The 15,517-nt window shown below is 43.8% G+C and overlaps 1 protein-coding gene across 1 annotated transcript in view; it reads right to left on the minus strand.

Moving 5' to 3' along the window:
- Positions 1-8,193: 8,193 nt before the first annotated feature.
- TTC9 (tetratricopeptide repeat domain 9) overlaps positions 8,194-15,517 on the minus strand; it is a gene marked incomplete at its 5' end in the record, with an annotated part of 35,535 nt that continues 28,211 nt past the window's right edge. Inside the window, 2 exons of the mRNA XM_004681730.2 lie at positions 8,194-9,782; positions 11,949-12,131. Of these exons, the coding sequence (XP_004681787.2) occupies positions 9,703-9,782; positions 11,949-12,131 (263 nt within the window). The remainder of the gene's footprint in view (positions 9,783-11,948; positions 12,132-15,517) is intronic.

The raw sequence follows: 15,517 nt of genomic DNA on the forward strand, positions 1-15,517 counted from the left end.
ATCGAACTCATGTGGAAGTGGATTAAACCTCAGTGCTGTACTTTAACCTGCGGCACCAGGGAGGGCCCAGGAGGAATTTTTATTGTAGCCTCAGTTCTCTTTCAATTTAGTAATTACAATGAAGCCAAAAGTCACTTCTTTCTTTTCTTAGTTTTGAAGTACAAATTTAGATTTTCCAAGATTAAGTTTCCACTGGAAAACAAGTTGCCAATCTAAAAGGTCATCGAAGGACTAGAGCCATTAAAAGTATGGAATTGTGAATCCAAAAGAAATGTATTCATTCCCCAGCCCTGGCACTACCAGCCTCAATCTCTTCACAAGGGGATTCAGTAGGAGTTCCTTTCAAGTTCTAAAGGCCTGAGGAGAATTTTTTTTTTTTTTTAGTTTGAGATATTTACTTCCCTGGCTTTGGCTTCTTCATTGTCCTCCTTCTCTTCAGTCTAGCCTCCTACAAATCAAGAGAGATTGGTGAATTACATTTTTCCCTAATGGCATGATGACAGAGGAAATGCCTTTGAGCTAGACTGCTATTCTGAGGCTTAGAAAGTTCTCAACCTTCTGTCACCAGGCCTCACTCGGGAACCTGAGCTGAAGATGCTCATCTCTGAGGCAAGAAGGTGTGAGTCAGCAAAAGGGGGGTGCAGGGAGGCACCTCCTGTAGTTCAGTTTCCTTATTCCCTCTTGTCTGTAGTCTCATGTTTCTTGTGAGTTGTTTCTCAGAAGGTGAAAGAAACTGCTCTTTTGGCTCCAGGGTTATGTGGGTGGCAAAGACAAGTTGTGAAGAAGAGGCCATCTGTGTTTGGGTGTCACCAGTCACCCTTTCCTCATTAGCTCTGTTTGGGGGCATCAGCTTGGTCAGAGTGCCACCAAGAAATAATGTGAGCTCACCTAACCCTGGACAGGGGGAATCTCTGTTCTGTGCCAACACAACCCTGCCAGTTGTCATAAAACCAGTACAGAACTACTCCTTTAAGTCAGAGATGCAAAAGCTCAAATTCTCCCCCCTAATCTTCTTGAGTGAGTCACCTCAAGAGTATATTTCCTGAATGACTCCTGACAATGACCCTGGCTTGCTGGTCACTTGCTGGCTGTTGATTATCAGAGGCGTCATATGCCCTGCAGTTGGTTTCTCTTAGCTGAGACTTAGCGGCCCAACTGTGGTCACAATTATGGCTCATTTGGGATTTTTGTTTTGGGCTGCAAATACTGCAAAGTTGCCTCAAAAAGGCAACTGGCTATAATCCACAAACAGGTTTATTTGAAAACAAAATGGAAAAAATGGGAGGCTGGGACGCATTCCTGTCACAAGCCCTCCTCACCCTTCTCCGTGGGCCTCTCATCTATGTGACTCCAGAAAGACCAGCTCCTCAGTTCTTCAGGAACAGGTGGCAGTGGGAAAAGGCACAGTTTTGTGGGCTTTGTAGCTTTCTGATGTGCATATGTACTGTATTCTCCAGTCTCCCTGTCTCATTTAAACAGGGTTCTGAATATTAATATTAATACTAGGGAACAAGAGATGGGTGAAATGCAAACTAAGAGCAGTGGAGGCCTAGGAAAACTGGGTTTTGAATAGGGCAATTTTAGGGCGTAGGTTTGTCACTTGACTTAAGCTTTCTTTAGAAGTAAGCAAGGCAGAAATAACCTTAACTATTCAATTTCTCTTTCTTGTCTTGAGAGACAAGTAGGTTATGAACATGCTTATTACCAAGGATGCAAAAGTGAGCAAAAAGCCAAGATTCTTTCAGGGAGATCCCTCTCTGGTCCCCTAAGTCTACCCCTTTTCAATACAGTGTTTCATCAATAAATATTGGTGAGTAATTATGGTATGCAAGAATTGCTCTTCCTACCTGGAATGCACTTCCTTGGTCCTCTTCCCTTTCTAGCCTGGGCCTAGTCAGTAACCATTTATCTTCAGTCCTAAGCTCCCTGAGGCTTTTCTCCCTTGATTTAAGTGATAAGTTTTAAAATGCAAACCACCTAAAAAAAACTCATGCATGTTGAGGCACTAATCAGAGTTTTCAGGTCTTTCTCTAAAAGAAAGTCACCTTTGCGTGGAAGGGAGGAAAAGGGAATACAGCTTCTGAAGCAGGTGGGGGGACTGTAAGTTGGTCCCATAGGGGTAGCAGGGAGCTTCAGGAAGCCTAAGGGTCACTGGCCAACTTTTCACGCCCTGATGATACTCAAAGGTTAAGCCAGATTTTCACAATCTATGGACATGCAGAGTCTAATACTGTTTTATTCTAGACTAAGGAGAGAGACAGTAGCCCACGTGGGTTAGGACCAGATACAACTAGACTGAGAAGAGACTGTGAGAGTTCCCCACATCCCAGCAAGAACATATTGCTCCCCACACTACCATGGCCAAGAGCTTGGGTTTTGGAGTCTAGGGCCTGTGTTTACATCCTGGTACTTCCACTTTTTCACTGTATCAGTTTGGGTGGTTTATTTCACTCCTGGGTCTTGAATTTCTCATCAGCAAATGATGTTATAGTAATAAGAACTCATAAAGTGAATTTTATCAACCCAATAAGATTGTAAAACATAATTTTGGCACATTAAAGTATGAGAAAACCCATCTCTCCACAGCCACTCATAAGCTCCCAAGCTGTCCAGGTGAGGTATATGAGTTGCTGAGATTTTTATTCCAGAACAGGAACCAGGTTGCATTCTAAATTTAAATGAGCTTTATACTTTAGTGGGCTCATTTTTAATTAAAGTCTTATAGACTTTATAGAGAATAGTATATAGACTAATTAGCAAGAGGGAGTCATATCATCAGTATGCCTTTGTCATATTGAACATTCTTGGCTTTGACATATATATACACAACTGAGTATCAGTGATATTCAGTATGAATTTTTTTTTGATCACTACACTTCCTCTATTTGTGAATTTACTAGATATTCCTTAATGCGTAACTTCTACTCAGTCTTATTAAGATTTCTCCTATTGCCACCTGTCAGGGGACAGAGAATATCAATTCAGGCAATCCCCAGCAGCTCTTTAAAATAGTGACTCCTTGAAAGACTGAGGCCAAGTTAGCAGTGTTCTCACTGTGTGCTCTATGTTCCTTGACACATCACTGCCTCGGGCTCAGTTTCTGCTCTGCAAGTGAGCTATGAGGCTAACAAAGATCTAGATTGCTCAAAAACTTCCAGATCTCTTCCCTCTTATTTTTTAGCCTTCCTTTTTCTGGATCTCAAGACATTCTTCAACTACAACCTTGGTTTCTTTTAACTAGAAGCTCATGCAAAGCTAGCAGGTATAGGATTAGGCCCAGATTAGGACAGTGGGATTTATTGGCTCAAAAAGTAGCTGTGTTTGCAAGATGTGGAAGTGGAATGGAGGAAGCTAAAGAATCTGGTCCTTCTACAAGCGTAATAACAGCTCTGATAGTACCAACAAGCCCTAATTACTCATTCTTAAAGGTTTTACAGTTTGATCTACTGGAGGTGAGGTATCAGTACCCATTTACATTGAATTATGTCCCAGATGAAATACTGGCCTGCATTTTTAATGTCTCCATTTTCTTTTTATGGAAGTTTCCATCAGGTGAGTAACATCACTTGTAACCACTCCTGATAATCTGCGAGATGTTGCAAACAGGGCCAAGCCAGCTTTCAAATGTGGACCTGCTTCCAGACAAGCCATTCTGTGGACCAGCTGAATTCCCAACCTTTTGCAAGGGCCTCTGCATCTTCCCATTTCCCCATGTCTTAACCAATATTAATAGCCAAGAGCCTCCCTGAATGTGGTTTTTAATAGAATCCAATTTCAGTCCATTTAGAGTGGGACTTTCATGCTGACTTTGTAATTTGAACTCTGTCATGCCTGATGGACTGAATGCATTTTCTCTGTGCTGCCTGCCCCAGGTCAGTGGGAAGCGAGTGTGTAGGCATTGGGAGGGGGACACAGGGGCATCCCGAGAGGGCTGCAGATCAGCTATTTTGATCCCACAGTCAGGCTTGTCTTTCATATCCTGACATGGGATGATATGGGGCAATGGAAGAGGAACACAGGCAACCACCCCCTTTCTCCTTGCAACTCAAAGCTACTGGCTTCTGGGTAGACACACAAGAAGCAGGTTATGACTAGAAAATCTTGATTCTGAAAGCCACCAGCATTTTCCCAATTGACTGTGGTGGAGTCTGATATATGAGGATGTGTTGAGGAGTTGGTGTTTTCTCTGTGTGCTGGCAGTGCAGTGTGGGATTTGGAACATGAACAGAGATATTAGTGGGCATGCTAGAAATGAGGAAACTGAGGCTGGGGGGTGAAGGTGGGGGAGGAAAAGAAATGCCTTGCTTACTCAGTATCAGGCACTGAGCTAGGACACAGGTTTTTATTACTGCTCCCAACATGCTCCAAAGGAGTAGGACATTGAACTCATGTATAGTTGAGCCTCTGAAAAATGCAGCAACTTCCCCAACATCACACATTTACTAGAAGATCATGCTGGTGCCCAAACAAAGCTCTGTTTATCCACTTCAAAAAGTCACAAGATTTTAAATGGGATTGGCACTCCAACTTGTCTACTGGTCCAATCAGCAGTAGCTCCTGAACCTGGTGAGTCAGAAATAAATCAGGACATTAAAACATTAAAAACAACCTTCCCATCACCACCTCGTAGTATCATAAGCATTATCACCATGAGTCTAACAGAGTGGGTGAAACCAGAGCCTGAAAATATTTACTTTAAAAAAGCCCCTCTCGTGATACTGATGTTTTGGAAACCATAGCACTGGAGTACATGGCTTCGCTTTTAACCCAAGGCTTCCATGGCTTCAGGACCACAGATCCAGTCTCGCCCTGTATTTACCTCCCATGATATTAGCCACTGAGCCCAATAGTCATTCATTCATTCCAGACTTAATGCTCAATGTTTATTGAGTACTTACTGTGTGCGAGCCATGGATTGACCAAAATGCCCACATTTAGCAATATTCAGGTAGTGGAGGAAACGAACATAATACGAAATTCTAACTCACTGGAGGGAATGAGAGGCAGAGGCAGGTTCCTGTGCCCTTATGAATGCAGAACAATGAGTCAAAGAGTGCTTTCAAGCAAGTCCTGTCTGAGCCGGCAAGGTAAACACAGAGCTGGAGGAGTGAAGCGTGGCCAGCTAGACTGAGTGAACAGCTTGGAAAGGCTCAGAGACCCAGAATTATGGGAAATCACAGGAAAGCAGGACACCTTGAAGGAAAGGACAAGAGAGAAACCTGGAAAGCCACGGAGAGAAATCACAGAAAAGACTGTGTTTTATGCTAAGAGGTTTGGACTTTAACCTAAATGAAGAACCACTGACGGTGTTTAAGCCTTGGAGAGTTGTAACATGGTTGTGTTTTAGAAGACTTACTCCGGTAGAAAGGAGAAGACTCATGGATAGAAGAAGCTGGTAACAGAGGAACAAATTAATTGCAGAGTTAAGAATTTATGTATGCCAAAAAGCACCATGAACAAAAATTGAAAACAAAGCACTTGGAAATCATATCTGCAATGTTTCTTGACAAAAATAATATTCTTAATAAATTACATATTGATAATAAAGGTAAACATACCAGTGTCAGATAAATAGAAAATTCACAAAGAAAGATGTATAAATGGTCAAGAAGCACATGAAGATGTTATTCACTAATAATCAACCAAGTGCAAGTCCAAACCACATCGACAAGTTATTGTTTTCACTATCAGATTAGTAGGTGTTTGATAAGTGACTATGACCCTACTACTGAAGGGTCAGGACAGAGCGTGTTCAAGACTGCACAGGAGAGGTTCTGTTTGGTATGAACTTTGTGGAGGGCGGTTGGTGCCATATATCAAAATTCTTAAAGGTAGTCGGGCAGTTTCCTACTTGAACTTCATCCTTGGGAAACATTTCTAGATGTGTGCAAAATTTAGCTGCAGGAATGCCTGTTGCAATATCATTTACAGTAAAGGTTCGGGACAAATGGAAAAAACTGCTGTTAAGAGATTAGTTACCAAGTGAGGGAGGGCAGGTCTCTCTGTATCATGAGAAATCCCTTAAAAATTTCTGAGACAGAGGAAAAATGTGTGACATCATGAAATAATAAATGAAGTGGAGCAAGATGCAAAAAGCGTGTCCAAGAAGCTACCATTTTTGTGTGACAAAAGAATATATATACACAAATATTGGAAAATGATAAATGTCTCTGGGAGGACAGACAAGTAATCAGAGGGAAGCAGGTGTTGACAGCAGGTTGAAATCAGATTTACTTCTTACTACAGAGTTTTAAAAATTTGTACCTGTGCATTCTTACATATCCTAAAATATAAATACACCTTTTGAAAAGTAAGTTATGAAAGAGTATACACAGTGGAATCCAATTTTTTGTTAAAAAATGTGCATGTGAACAGTTTTGCCAAAGAGACCAGAAGATACCAATAAAAATGCAGCAATAGTTACCTTGGGTGGTAGGATTTATGAGTTGGAGTTTTCCTTTTATGTCCCTAAAATTTCTACAATGCACATTTGAGGCCTTCATCAGCAAAGTATAATGTTTAGAAGTATAATATTTCCCCAGGAAGTTTATTAACAGAAGTCTAAGCAGAAGACAAAGCAGGTCAGAGCCAGGGCTAGTGCTCCAGGTATCACTCAGGTGGCATCTGCAAACAAAGTGCTCTTTTAATTGCCTGGGGGAGGGGTGGGGAACGGGGAGCTGAAGACTTGGCAGGGGAAACACATTTGCTTTTGCTATTAACTTGCTGAAATCCTTGTTGGACAAATGGCAGAAAATTCAGCCCCATCGCCCCACACATCAACCAACACCCCAGGCAACATTTGTCCTAGGCTCACTTTGCTTTGCATCTCAGAGGGTAAGTTCCAATAAGCATGTGTGTCTTCCTCGCCAAACAAGCTGAGGCTGCACAGGTTGTCCCTGCAAGGTTTTGGTTTTCAACCTTTCTCTTTGGGATAGCAGCAATCTTTCCCCAGACCTCTCCCAACTCATCCACTGAGGCAAAACCTCCATCTGCTCCACTCAGGACAGTTACTCTGAGTCACTCCTGGTGGCTTGAAGACCGGTTTGGATTGGTTCTGCATAGTTTACAGCCATACTATCCTGAACACTCCTGATCTTGTCTGAATCAGTTCTGCAGGTCACCTCTGAACTCATGTGCACCCTTCAGATCCTAACAAGCAATCTGCCAACTCACAGGCTTTCTGAGCTGGAGGCTTAGGAACAGAGTTTTGTACATTTGCCTGTGCCGTGCCTGCTGCGGTGGGTCATGTCATGCCATTTCAGGGGAACAGGGCAGAGTAGGGGTGGGGAAGGATGTGGCAGCTGTAACATCCTCTTCTTACTGCTCAGTTGGAAGCCTTTGAGTCACTATGTGAATATAACCTGTGCTGCTGGCTTCTGGGCTCTTTAGCAGTGATGGAGCCTGCAGTGGTGGAGCCTCTGATTAAACAAATAACCCATAATTAGCTCTGTGCTTCCTTCCCATCTCTACCTATAATTGTGATTCTTCCCTAATGCTGGGGATGGATGAGGAACGGTAGGTAGGCTGGATACATGCCGGCCCCCTCAGCATGTGGAGTAAAGACACAGAAATAACTGCTGGGTCTCAGCTGTCTTTTCCTGGCCTGTCACTGCTCTGACCACTCAGGAGTCTGGTGTTAAGACTGTTCTTTTTTGTTTGGGACTAAAGGCAAGAGGCAGTCTATGTTCCACTGCTGACACAGTCAAGGCTTTCAACTTAATACCTGCCTTTGATAACTGTTGAACAACAGCTCACCAGAGAGTAGTTAACAGCTAAAACTCGAGAGCCAGACAGACCTGGTTCAAGTCATGTAAGCTTTGGTCAGTTAACTTTCCTGGTTTTCAGTTTTCTTATCTACCAGATGGATAAGTAGTATCTCCTAGGATAATTGCATGAAAGAAATAAGATGATACGGGCCATCCCTGGTGGCGCAGCGGGTTAAAGCACAGCACTAAGAAGCTAAAGCCACTTCCGCATGAGTTCAATCCCCGCCTGCCCCAGAGTGACCACATGGTGTGGCAGACCTCTCCTGACCCACCCGCTGCTCCCCTCAGCAGTGTACTTCATCGATCTGCCCCCCACTCTGTCTCTGGTGAAGCCTCTCACCCCCCTTTCACCTCTGGCCTATACCCCAGTTCTGTATGCATAAATAAATAAATCTTAAAAATAAAAAAAGAAAGAAGATGATACATGTAAAGATCTGAGGATAGTGCATTTAATAAATGCTAACTATTAACATTATTGCATCTGTATTATAAGGTGTACAATATTATCTCTTTCACTAATCACACAAAAAATACATGAAAGTGCTTTGAAAATTTAAAGCATCGTATAAATGAAAGGTGTCATTGGTCATAATCTCAGATGAGTATTCCTCAACTCTTCCATCTCCTTGAAGATTGGAACTACATCCTCTCTTCCACAGCATATTGCACAATGACAGGCAAACAATAAACCCTCAGTAAATGTTTCTTATTTGACTGAAGCAACATGGCGGAGCGCAAAGAACTTAGATATCAGGAGACCAGGCTGGGATGAAATTCATTTAAGGCAGGAGAGCCAGTCTGCAGTCATAATTTATTCATTCAACAAATGTTTGTTGAACACATTCTATGAGCTAGATATTGAGTCCAGATAATTTCATCAAAAAGAGGCTGTACAAGTTCCCACAAAGCAAGTCCCTAGGCAGTTTCCACACCTCCAGCCTCCTCTGAGAGCACAAAGGCAGCAGCCAACTCGTCAACCACTGGACAAATGGCTCTTTGCTTTGGGGGAAGCCCCACCCTGCCTGGCTACAAGTAGCTCTGACTGAGAGTTGGGGGAGGGCAGAAAGTTAGGGACTGGGCAGCTTCCAACAGAATTGACAGGACCTGGCTGCCTGTTTACTTATTCTTATTTACACTTAATTAGTCCACAGTTCAATCCCCCATCTATAACAACACTCTTTCACCTAGATGTCTAGATCTCTCCTTCCCCCATCACCTACATGGTTCATTCCTGCCCTTCTATAAATACGTCACTGCTGCCTACTGGATGGGCGTATGGGAGAATGGTATGTGTGTCACCACAGGGCTCTGAGAGTGGGCTTCAGTGGCATGTAAATCCTGGCAGAGTTTCAGATCCCTGAAAGGGAGAGAAGAAAGCATAAGCCAAGACAACAAGTGAGGGAGGGAGGCAGGGGCTGAGGTTACTGGGGCTGAGGGGATTCCAGTGTACAAATTCACAGTCCCTGTGTTGGCTTAACAGATGCTTCCGGTGTTTGTCTCATCCCTGGACATGTCACCGTTGCCTTGAGATGCTGTGGTCCCTCATGAGGGTGTGCAGGGGGGTTCAGTCTGTGGGCTCCGTGCCTGTCGCTCTTGGGACGTACACCTGTCGGGTTCTGCCTCTGTTGGAAGCGCTGCCAAAGTCAGAACCACCAGAACATTCCAGGTCCACGGAGTCCTCTCCAGTGTTGCTGCAGGTCCTCCTCAGTGTTGGACCTCCTGAGAAGAAGATGTCTCTACTGTGGGCGCACCCTGCCAGGTTCCAGATTTGTACCTCTCCTTTTCACACTGGAGGGACAAAGAGTTGAGGAGCAACAGGAGAAGAGGAGGGGACCAGAAGAAGTGGGAGGAAGGAAAAAGGCCTGGTGGGATCTCCACCAGGGGTGCCTGGAAGTCCCAGGTCAGGTGTGGGTGCAGCTCGAGAGAGGTGTTCTAGTTACATGGCTTCCTTCTCTCTCTGGGAGCATCTGCTGAGCTTCATCTCCGTCAGCTGGATATATCGAATCACGTTGGTGTCTGTGAGGAGAGAAACATACCTTAGAGAACAGCTGGGAGCAATTGGGTCTCCATGGTATCAGGCTAAAGCTGTGTCTATGGATCACGGACAGGCCTGACTCTCTCAGCCTAGGACTCTTCTGCAGATCCATGGTGACTGCAAGGGCAACCAGAGTGTGCACTTCCTGACCCAGCCCCAAACAAGGTGGACAGGTCACCCTGACCCAGGGGACCAATGGGAAGGACAGGAACAGGGGTTTCTCCCCTCTGTGTAACAGCCCATCTCCATGGTATGACACGCACATGGGGTTTAACTTCAGGCAGGTTATCAACTTCTCTGAGCTCTGTGTCTCCTCTGTGAGAAACAGTCCCCATTTTTGAAGGTCTATTGTATTCATGCTCTTTAACCTTCATTATCTCATTTAACCCTCATGACACAAATGTGTCATCATCCTCACTGTGACAAAAGGGGAAAACTGAGCCATGGGGAATTTAGATACCAAGGAGACACATGGTAAATGGTGTGTCTGATTCCAAACCTTGTCTCTCTTGGGCATCATAATACCTTCCTTGTAAAAATATAGTGAGGATCGAAATAGGTAAGATCAATAAATATCAATTGAATGCCATTTTTATCAGAATTTAAATTTGTTTCACTGGCGGATCTTATAAATAGGGTCAAGCAATCACCTCTTCACAATCTGGGGAATTTCCCCTAATTCAGTCCTTAAATAGTGGGCAGGGTGAGGGCATGCCATGGAACAGCTGGCTAGCTCCACACACCCCAGAATATAAAAGTTACAGGGGCTGCCTGAGATGTTTCCTTCTAGAAGTAGAAATGAATGCTGTGAAATAGTCATGCTTCCTTCTAACCAGCATCCAGAACAGTGCAGGCATGTAGAAGATACTCCAGAAAATTCAGTTGAAACAGTTCAGTTCTTAGTCTTCAAGTTGCTTACAGTCGAGTTGGGGGAAACATGATTTATATACAGAAACCAGAAGAATGAAGATGAAAATAAAGGCACTTATGTTCTTAAAACAATAAACATAAATGGTCTTTTCAAACATTTGCATGTTTATAAATGATACTAAAGTTCTTAAAGACTTCTTGCAAGGAGAATTGCATTTAAAAAAAAAAAAAAAGATTGGTTGGCCCTCCCTGGTGGTGCAGTGGGTTAAAGCACAGCACTAAGAAGCTAAAGCCACTTCCTCATGAGTTCAATCCCCGCCCTGGAGGTGACCACATGGCGTGGCAGACCTCTCCTGACCCGCCTGCTGCTCCTCTCAGCAGTGTCCTTCGTCCATCTGCCTGTTCTGCCCCCCACTCTGTCTCTGGTGAAGCCTCTCGCCGCCCCTGAGCCTCTGGCCTGTACCCCAGTTCTGTATGCACAAATAAATAAATCTTGAAAAAAAAAAAAAGATTGGGCATTGAGCAAAAGTAACAACCTCAAGTTAGTCATTGTTTAACTATGACTTCTTCAGAGAGGTTCTTCCTGACCATCTGTTCTAAATAACACCCCCTGTTACCATGCTTTATTTTCTTCATAGTACTTATCAGTACTAAATATTGCATTACCGGTTGGTCCATTGGTTTACTGTCCATCTCCCTCTATTATAACATAAACTCCTTGAAGAGAACAACCTTTTGTTTCTCGCTTTTATTGTGTGCATGTTCTGCACTTGGAAGTCGCGGGCTGCTGTACATGCTCAGTAACCGTGGAGTGAATGTAGGGCTGAGCTCATGGCCAGGAGTTTAAGCAAATAGCATAGATAACACACACTCTAAGGCAGGGGATTGGACTCAAGGTGTCAGAGCATGCTTCCTGCAGGATGCTGGACTTAGCGCCAAAATGTTCCGTGGTTTCCTGTCTTGGCACCCAGAATGTGGGCTACTCACAAGTAGAAACCATGTCTTTCATGTACACCCCTGAGTGTCCCAGCACAAATCCTGCAAGTAGAATTCAATGCTTTTATTGGAGAAGTGAAGTGACCTGGGTTCTGAGGTGGAAAAGACAGAGTCCCAGGCAAGGCGTGACCGGGTGCTCTCCTTTCAGGTCCTCACACAGATGTGGGCCCTACTTAGATACATCTTTCCCTGACAGCCACGGAAGCCACTGACTGCAGAGAAGAGGCCCAGAGAGCTGCCAAAGGAGACTCCTGGTAAGAAAACAGCCATTTCTATCTTACCTGTTGGTTGTCGGGTCCTCGCTTCCTTCAGGTAGTAGAGTGCTTTGTCGTAGTCGCCAAGGTGGTAGAAGGCCACACCAGACCTGTAAAGGGCTTTGAAGTTCTCCCCTTCCTTCTTCAGCACTTTGAGGCAATACTCTTTGACTCGCTCATAGTTTACCAGCTCAGCCTGGAGCAGGCAGGCTATAAGGGGGGAATGAAGGGAAAATGCCATCAACACAACACTGTCCCACTTCAGTTCTTGACCCTGTCCAAAAATGGTTCAGTAGTGTTGAGCTTTAGTGCCATGGAGTTTGTCATCAAATAATCCTGGTTCTAAGACTCAACTTCATCACCAACAAGCTGTGTGACACCGAGCAAGTACTAGCCTTGTACTATGAATTGAGTTGTGTCTCTAAAAAAAAAGATAGGTTGGAATCCTCACTTCCACTAACTCAGAATGTGACCTTATTTGCAAATGGGGTCTTTACAAATGTCTCAAGTTAGAATGGGATGATTAGAATGGGTTCTAATCCAATACCACTGGGGTCACTATAAAATAGGTCCTATAGACTGAGTGTTTGAGTTCCCCCAAATTCCTTTGTTGAAATCTAATCCCTAGGATGATGGTATTTGGAGGTGGGACCTTTGAGAGGGGACCAGGCATGAGGGTGGAAGCCTCAGGATTGGGATTTTGATGAGACCCCTGACAGGGCCTTTCCCCGTCTGCTATGTCAGGGCACAGCTTCCCAGGGACCAGGAAGTGGGCACTCCTCAGATATGGCATCTGCTGATGGTGGTGTACTTCCCAGTCTCTGGGACTATGAGGAATAAGTGGTTGTTTGAGTACCTACTCCATGGTGCTTTGCTATAAAGAACTAAGTGAAGTAAGCTAGAGACAGACACACACATAGAGGAAAGATGATGTTCAGAGATACAAGGAGATTGCAGCCATCTTTAATTCTAGGGCTGCCTGAGGTAACCAGAAGGTAGGAAAAAAGCATGAAACAAGTTCTCCCTCACCGTAAGAACAATACTAATACATTGGTCTTGGACTCCTATCTTACAGAACTATGAGAGAATAAATTTCTATTTTGTTATATAAGTAGATGAGATTTTTGTTATGGCTGCCTAGAAATAAGCAGTAGATGAGATTTTGTTATAGCTGCCTAGAAATAAGCTACCAGAGGCAAAACCCACTAACATTATCATTAACATTAACAATAACCAATAACATTAAATGTGACTGATCTTGGTCAAGGGCTTACCTTGTACCCAATGCATGTCTCATTGCTGTACATATATTACCTAGTATAATCCTTGGAACACTATAGTGTAGGACCCAGTATTATTCCTATTTACAGATGGGATAACTGAGGCCCAGAGAGGTAATTTCCCAAGTTCACACTATATGAGAGTCAAGGCTGAAATTTAAATCAAAGTTGTCTGGCCACACCACAGAATGGGAGAACATATTTGCACACCAGACATCTAACTGATATCAAAGATCTACAAAGAGTTCATACAACTCAACAAAAGAAAACAAACAACCCAATCAAAAAATGGGCAGAAGCATTAATAGGCACTTCTCCAAAGAAGATATACAGATGGCCAGTAAGCCCATCTTACCACTTATCAAAGAAATATAAATCAAAACGAGATACCACCTCGCACCTGTGAAAATGGCCCATATGAAAAGAAACAGAAATAACAAGTGTCAGTGAGGATGCGGAGAAAAGAAAGCCTCTTATACTGTTGGCAGGGATGTGGGCTAGTCCGTCCCCTACATAGGAAGCTGTGTGGAGGTTCCTCAAAATACTAAAAGTGGATCTGCCCTCTGAGCCAGCAATTCTGCTCCCAGGTATCTACCCAAAGAACACAAAAACACTAATTTTAAAGGAAACACGCGCTCCTGTTTATTGCAGCATTATTTCCCATAGTCAAGCTATGGAAACAACATAAATATTCAAAAACAGATGAATGGACCAAGAAAATGTGGGAATACTTGTCAGCACTCAAGAAAGAGAAGCTCATCATTTGCAGCAGCATGGATGGAACTGGAAGGGCTTATACTTAGTGAAATTTCAGAAGGAAGAAGATAAATACTGGGTGGCGTCCATATGTATGGGATAGAGCAAAAACAAACCAAGTCTCAACAAAGACAAACTATAAAACCAATCCTTGAAAACCGACCACGAGAAGAGGGGAGAAGGGAGGGGGAAGGGACGAGAGTTGGGGGAGGAAGCACAGTAGACGCTGGTGGAGGACAATGGATGCTTTAGTGGTGGGAGAGCTACAATGACCACTGTAAGGACAGAAATCCTCTATTTTCAAAATATTAGCAATGGAAACAATGTACTTCACTATATCATTACATGTACAACGACGTAGACAGTGGTACAAACATTAATTAAAAAAATTAGTTCATAAAAATGTTGTCTGGCTCCAGCAACCAAGTCTTCTTTATTAAGCTGTTGTGGAGATTATATAAAATAATGGCCTTAAGTACTTACCACGGGAATTTGTACATGGTAAGTATCCAGAGTGTTATTTAATATTGTGACAGTTCTATACTTCTGTAACCCCTACCATGACAACTGCCTCTTTGTTCAAGTTCTCTTCCATACAGGTCTGTCTCTGCAGTTCCTGGGAGCAGGGACCTGTGATGGACTAGTGAGCAACCCCACAGAAAGCACCTGTCTGGAGGGGGGCTTGGGCGTCCCAGGCAAGGGGGAGCTCAGGTTGACAGGTGCCTATGGTAGAAAGCCCTTCTTATTCCACAGCCAGCCACCTCACAGTAAATCCTCTCCCCTGGACAAGTCTCATCAGCTCTTAGTCTCAAAGCTTGCAGAACCTTGGAGAGCAAGCACCTCCTGTAATTCTGTGTCCTAGCTGCTTCGCTGTCCTCCTCACCCCAGGACTGCAGAGCTTCTGGGAGAGCTAGGAGTAGGTGATGCTATCCCTATGGGAGGGATTACCAAAACAGAAAGAAGGAAGGCACCTGCCTCCTTCAAACCAAACAAAAATACAGGCTTGGGAGGTGAACCACTGCTTCCCCCTAGACCTGGCTGGGCTGGGAGGGTGCTGATGTTGCTCCATCACGTCCAGGCTGCCTCCCCCTCCCCACAACACACACCAGCAGAACTGTCACTGGGTTAGAGGCAAGTCACTTTTCTTAATCTTCAGGGAGTCGAACTTCAGCTGTTTCAATCCCATAAACAGCTCCCCAGGTAACAGAATTGCTGAACACCTGCTTCCCCTTTTAAAATAAGTTTTTGTAGGAGTGACACTGGTTTATACTATCACCTGGGTTTCAGAGGGATGGCATTATAATCTGACCAATTTACATACCCCATTGTGATCACATGACAAGCCTCATTTCCTTCGGCAACCATATAACTAAGCCCCTTTACCTGTTTCACCCACCTGGCAGGTTCCCTTCCCCTCTAGTAACAACCAATGTGTCCTCTGTGTCTAAGAGTTTAAGTTTTGTGTTGGTTGTACATTTCCTCTGTTTCTTTATATTCCACATGAGTAAAATCTCTGGGTATTTGTCTTTGTCCTACTGACTTATTTCACTTAACATAATA

The sequence above is a fragment of the Condylura cristata genome, unplaced genomic scaffold, assembly GCF_000260355.1.
Source record: "Condylura cristata isolate star-nosed mole 26May11 unplaced genomic scaffold, ConCri1.0 scaffold00013, whole genome shotgun sequence".
Taxonomy (NCBI): Eukaryota; Metazoa; Chordata; class Mammalia; order Eulipotyphla; family Talpidae; genus Condylura; species Condylura cristata.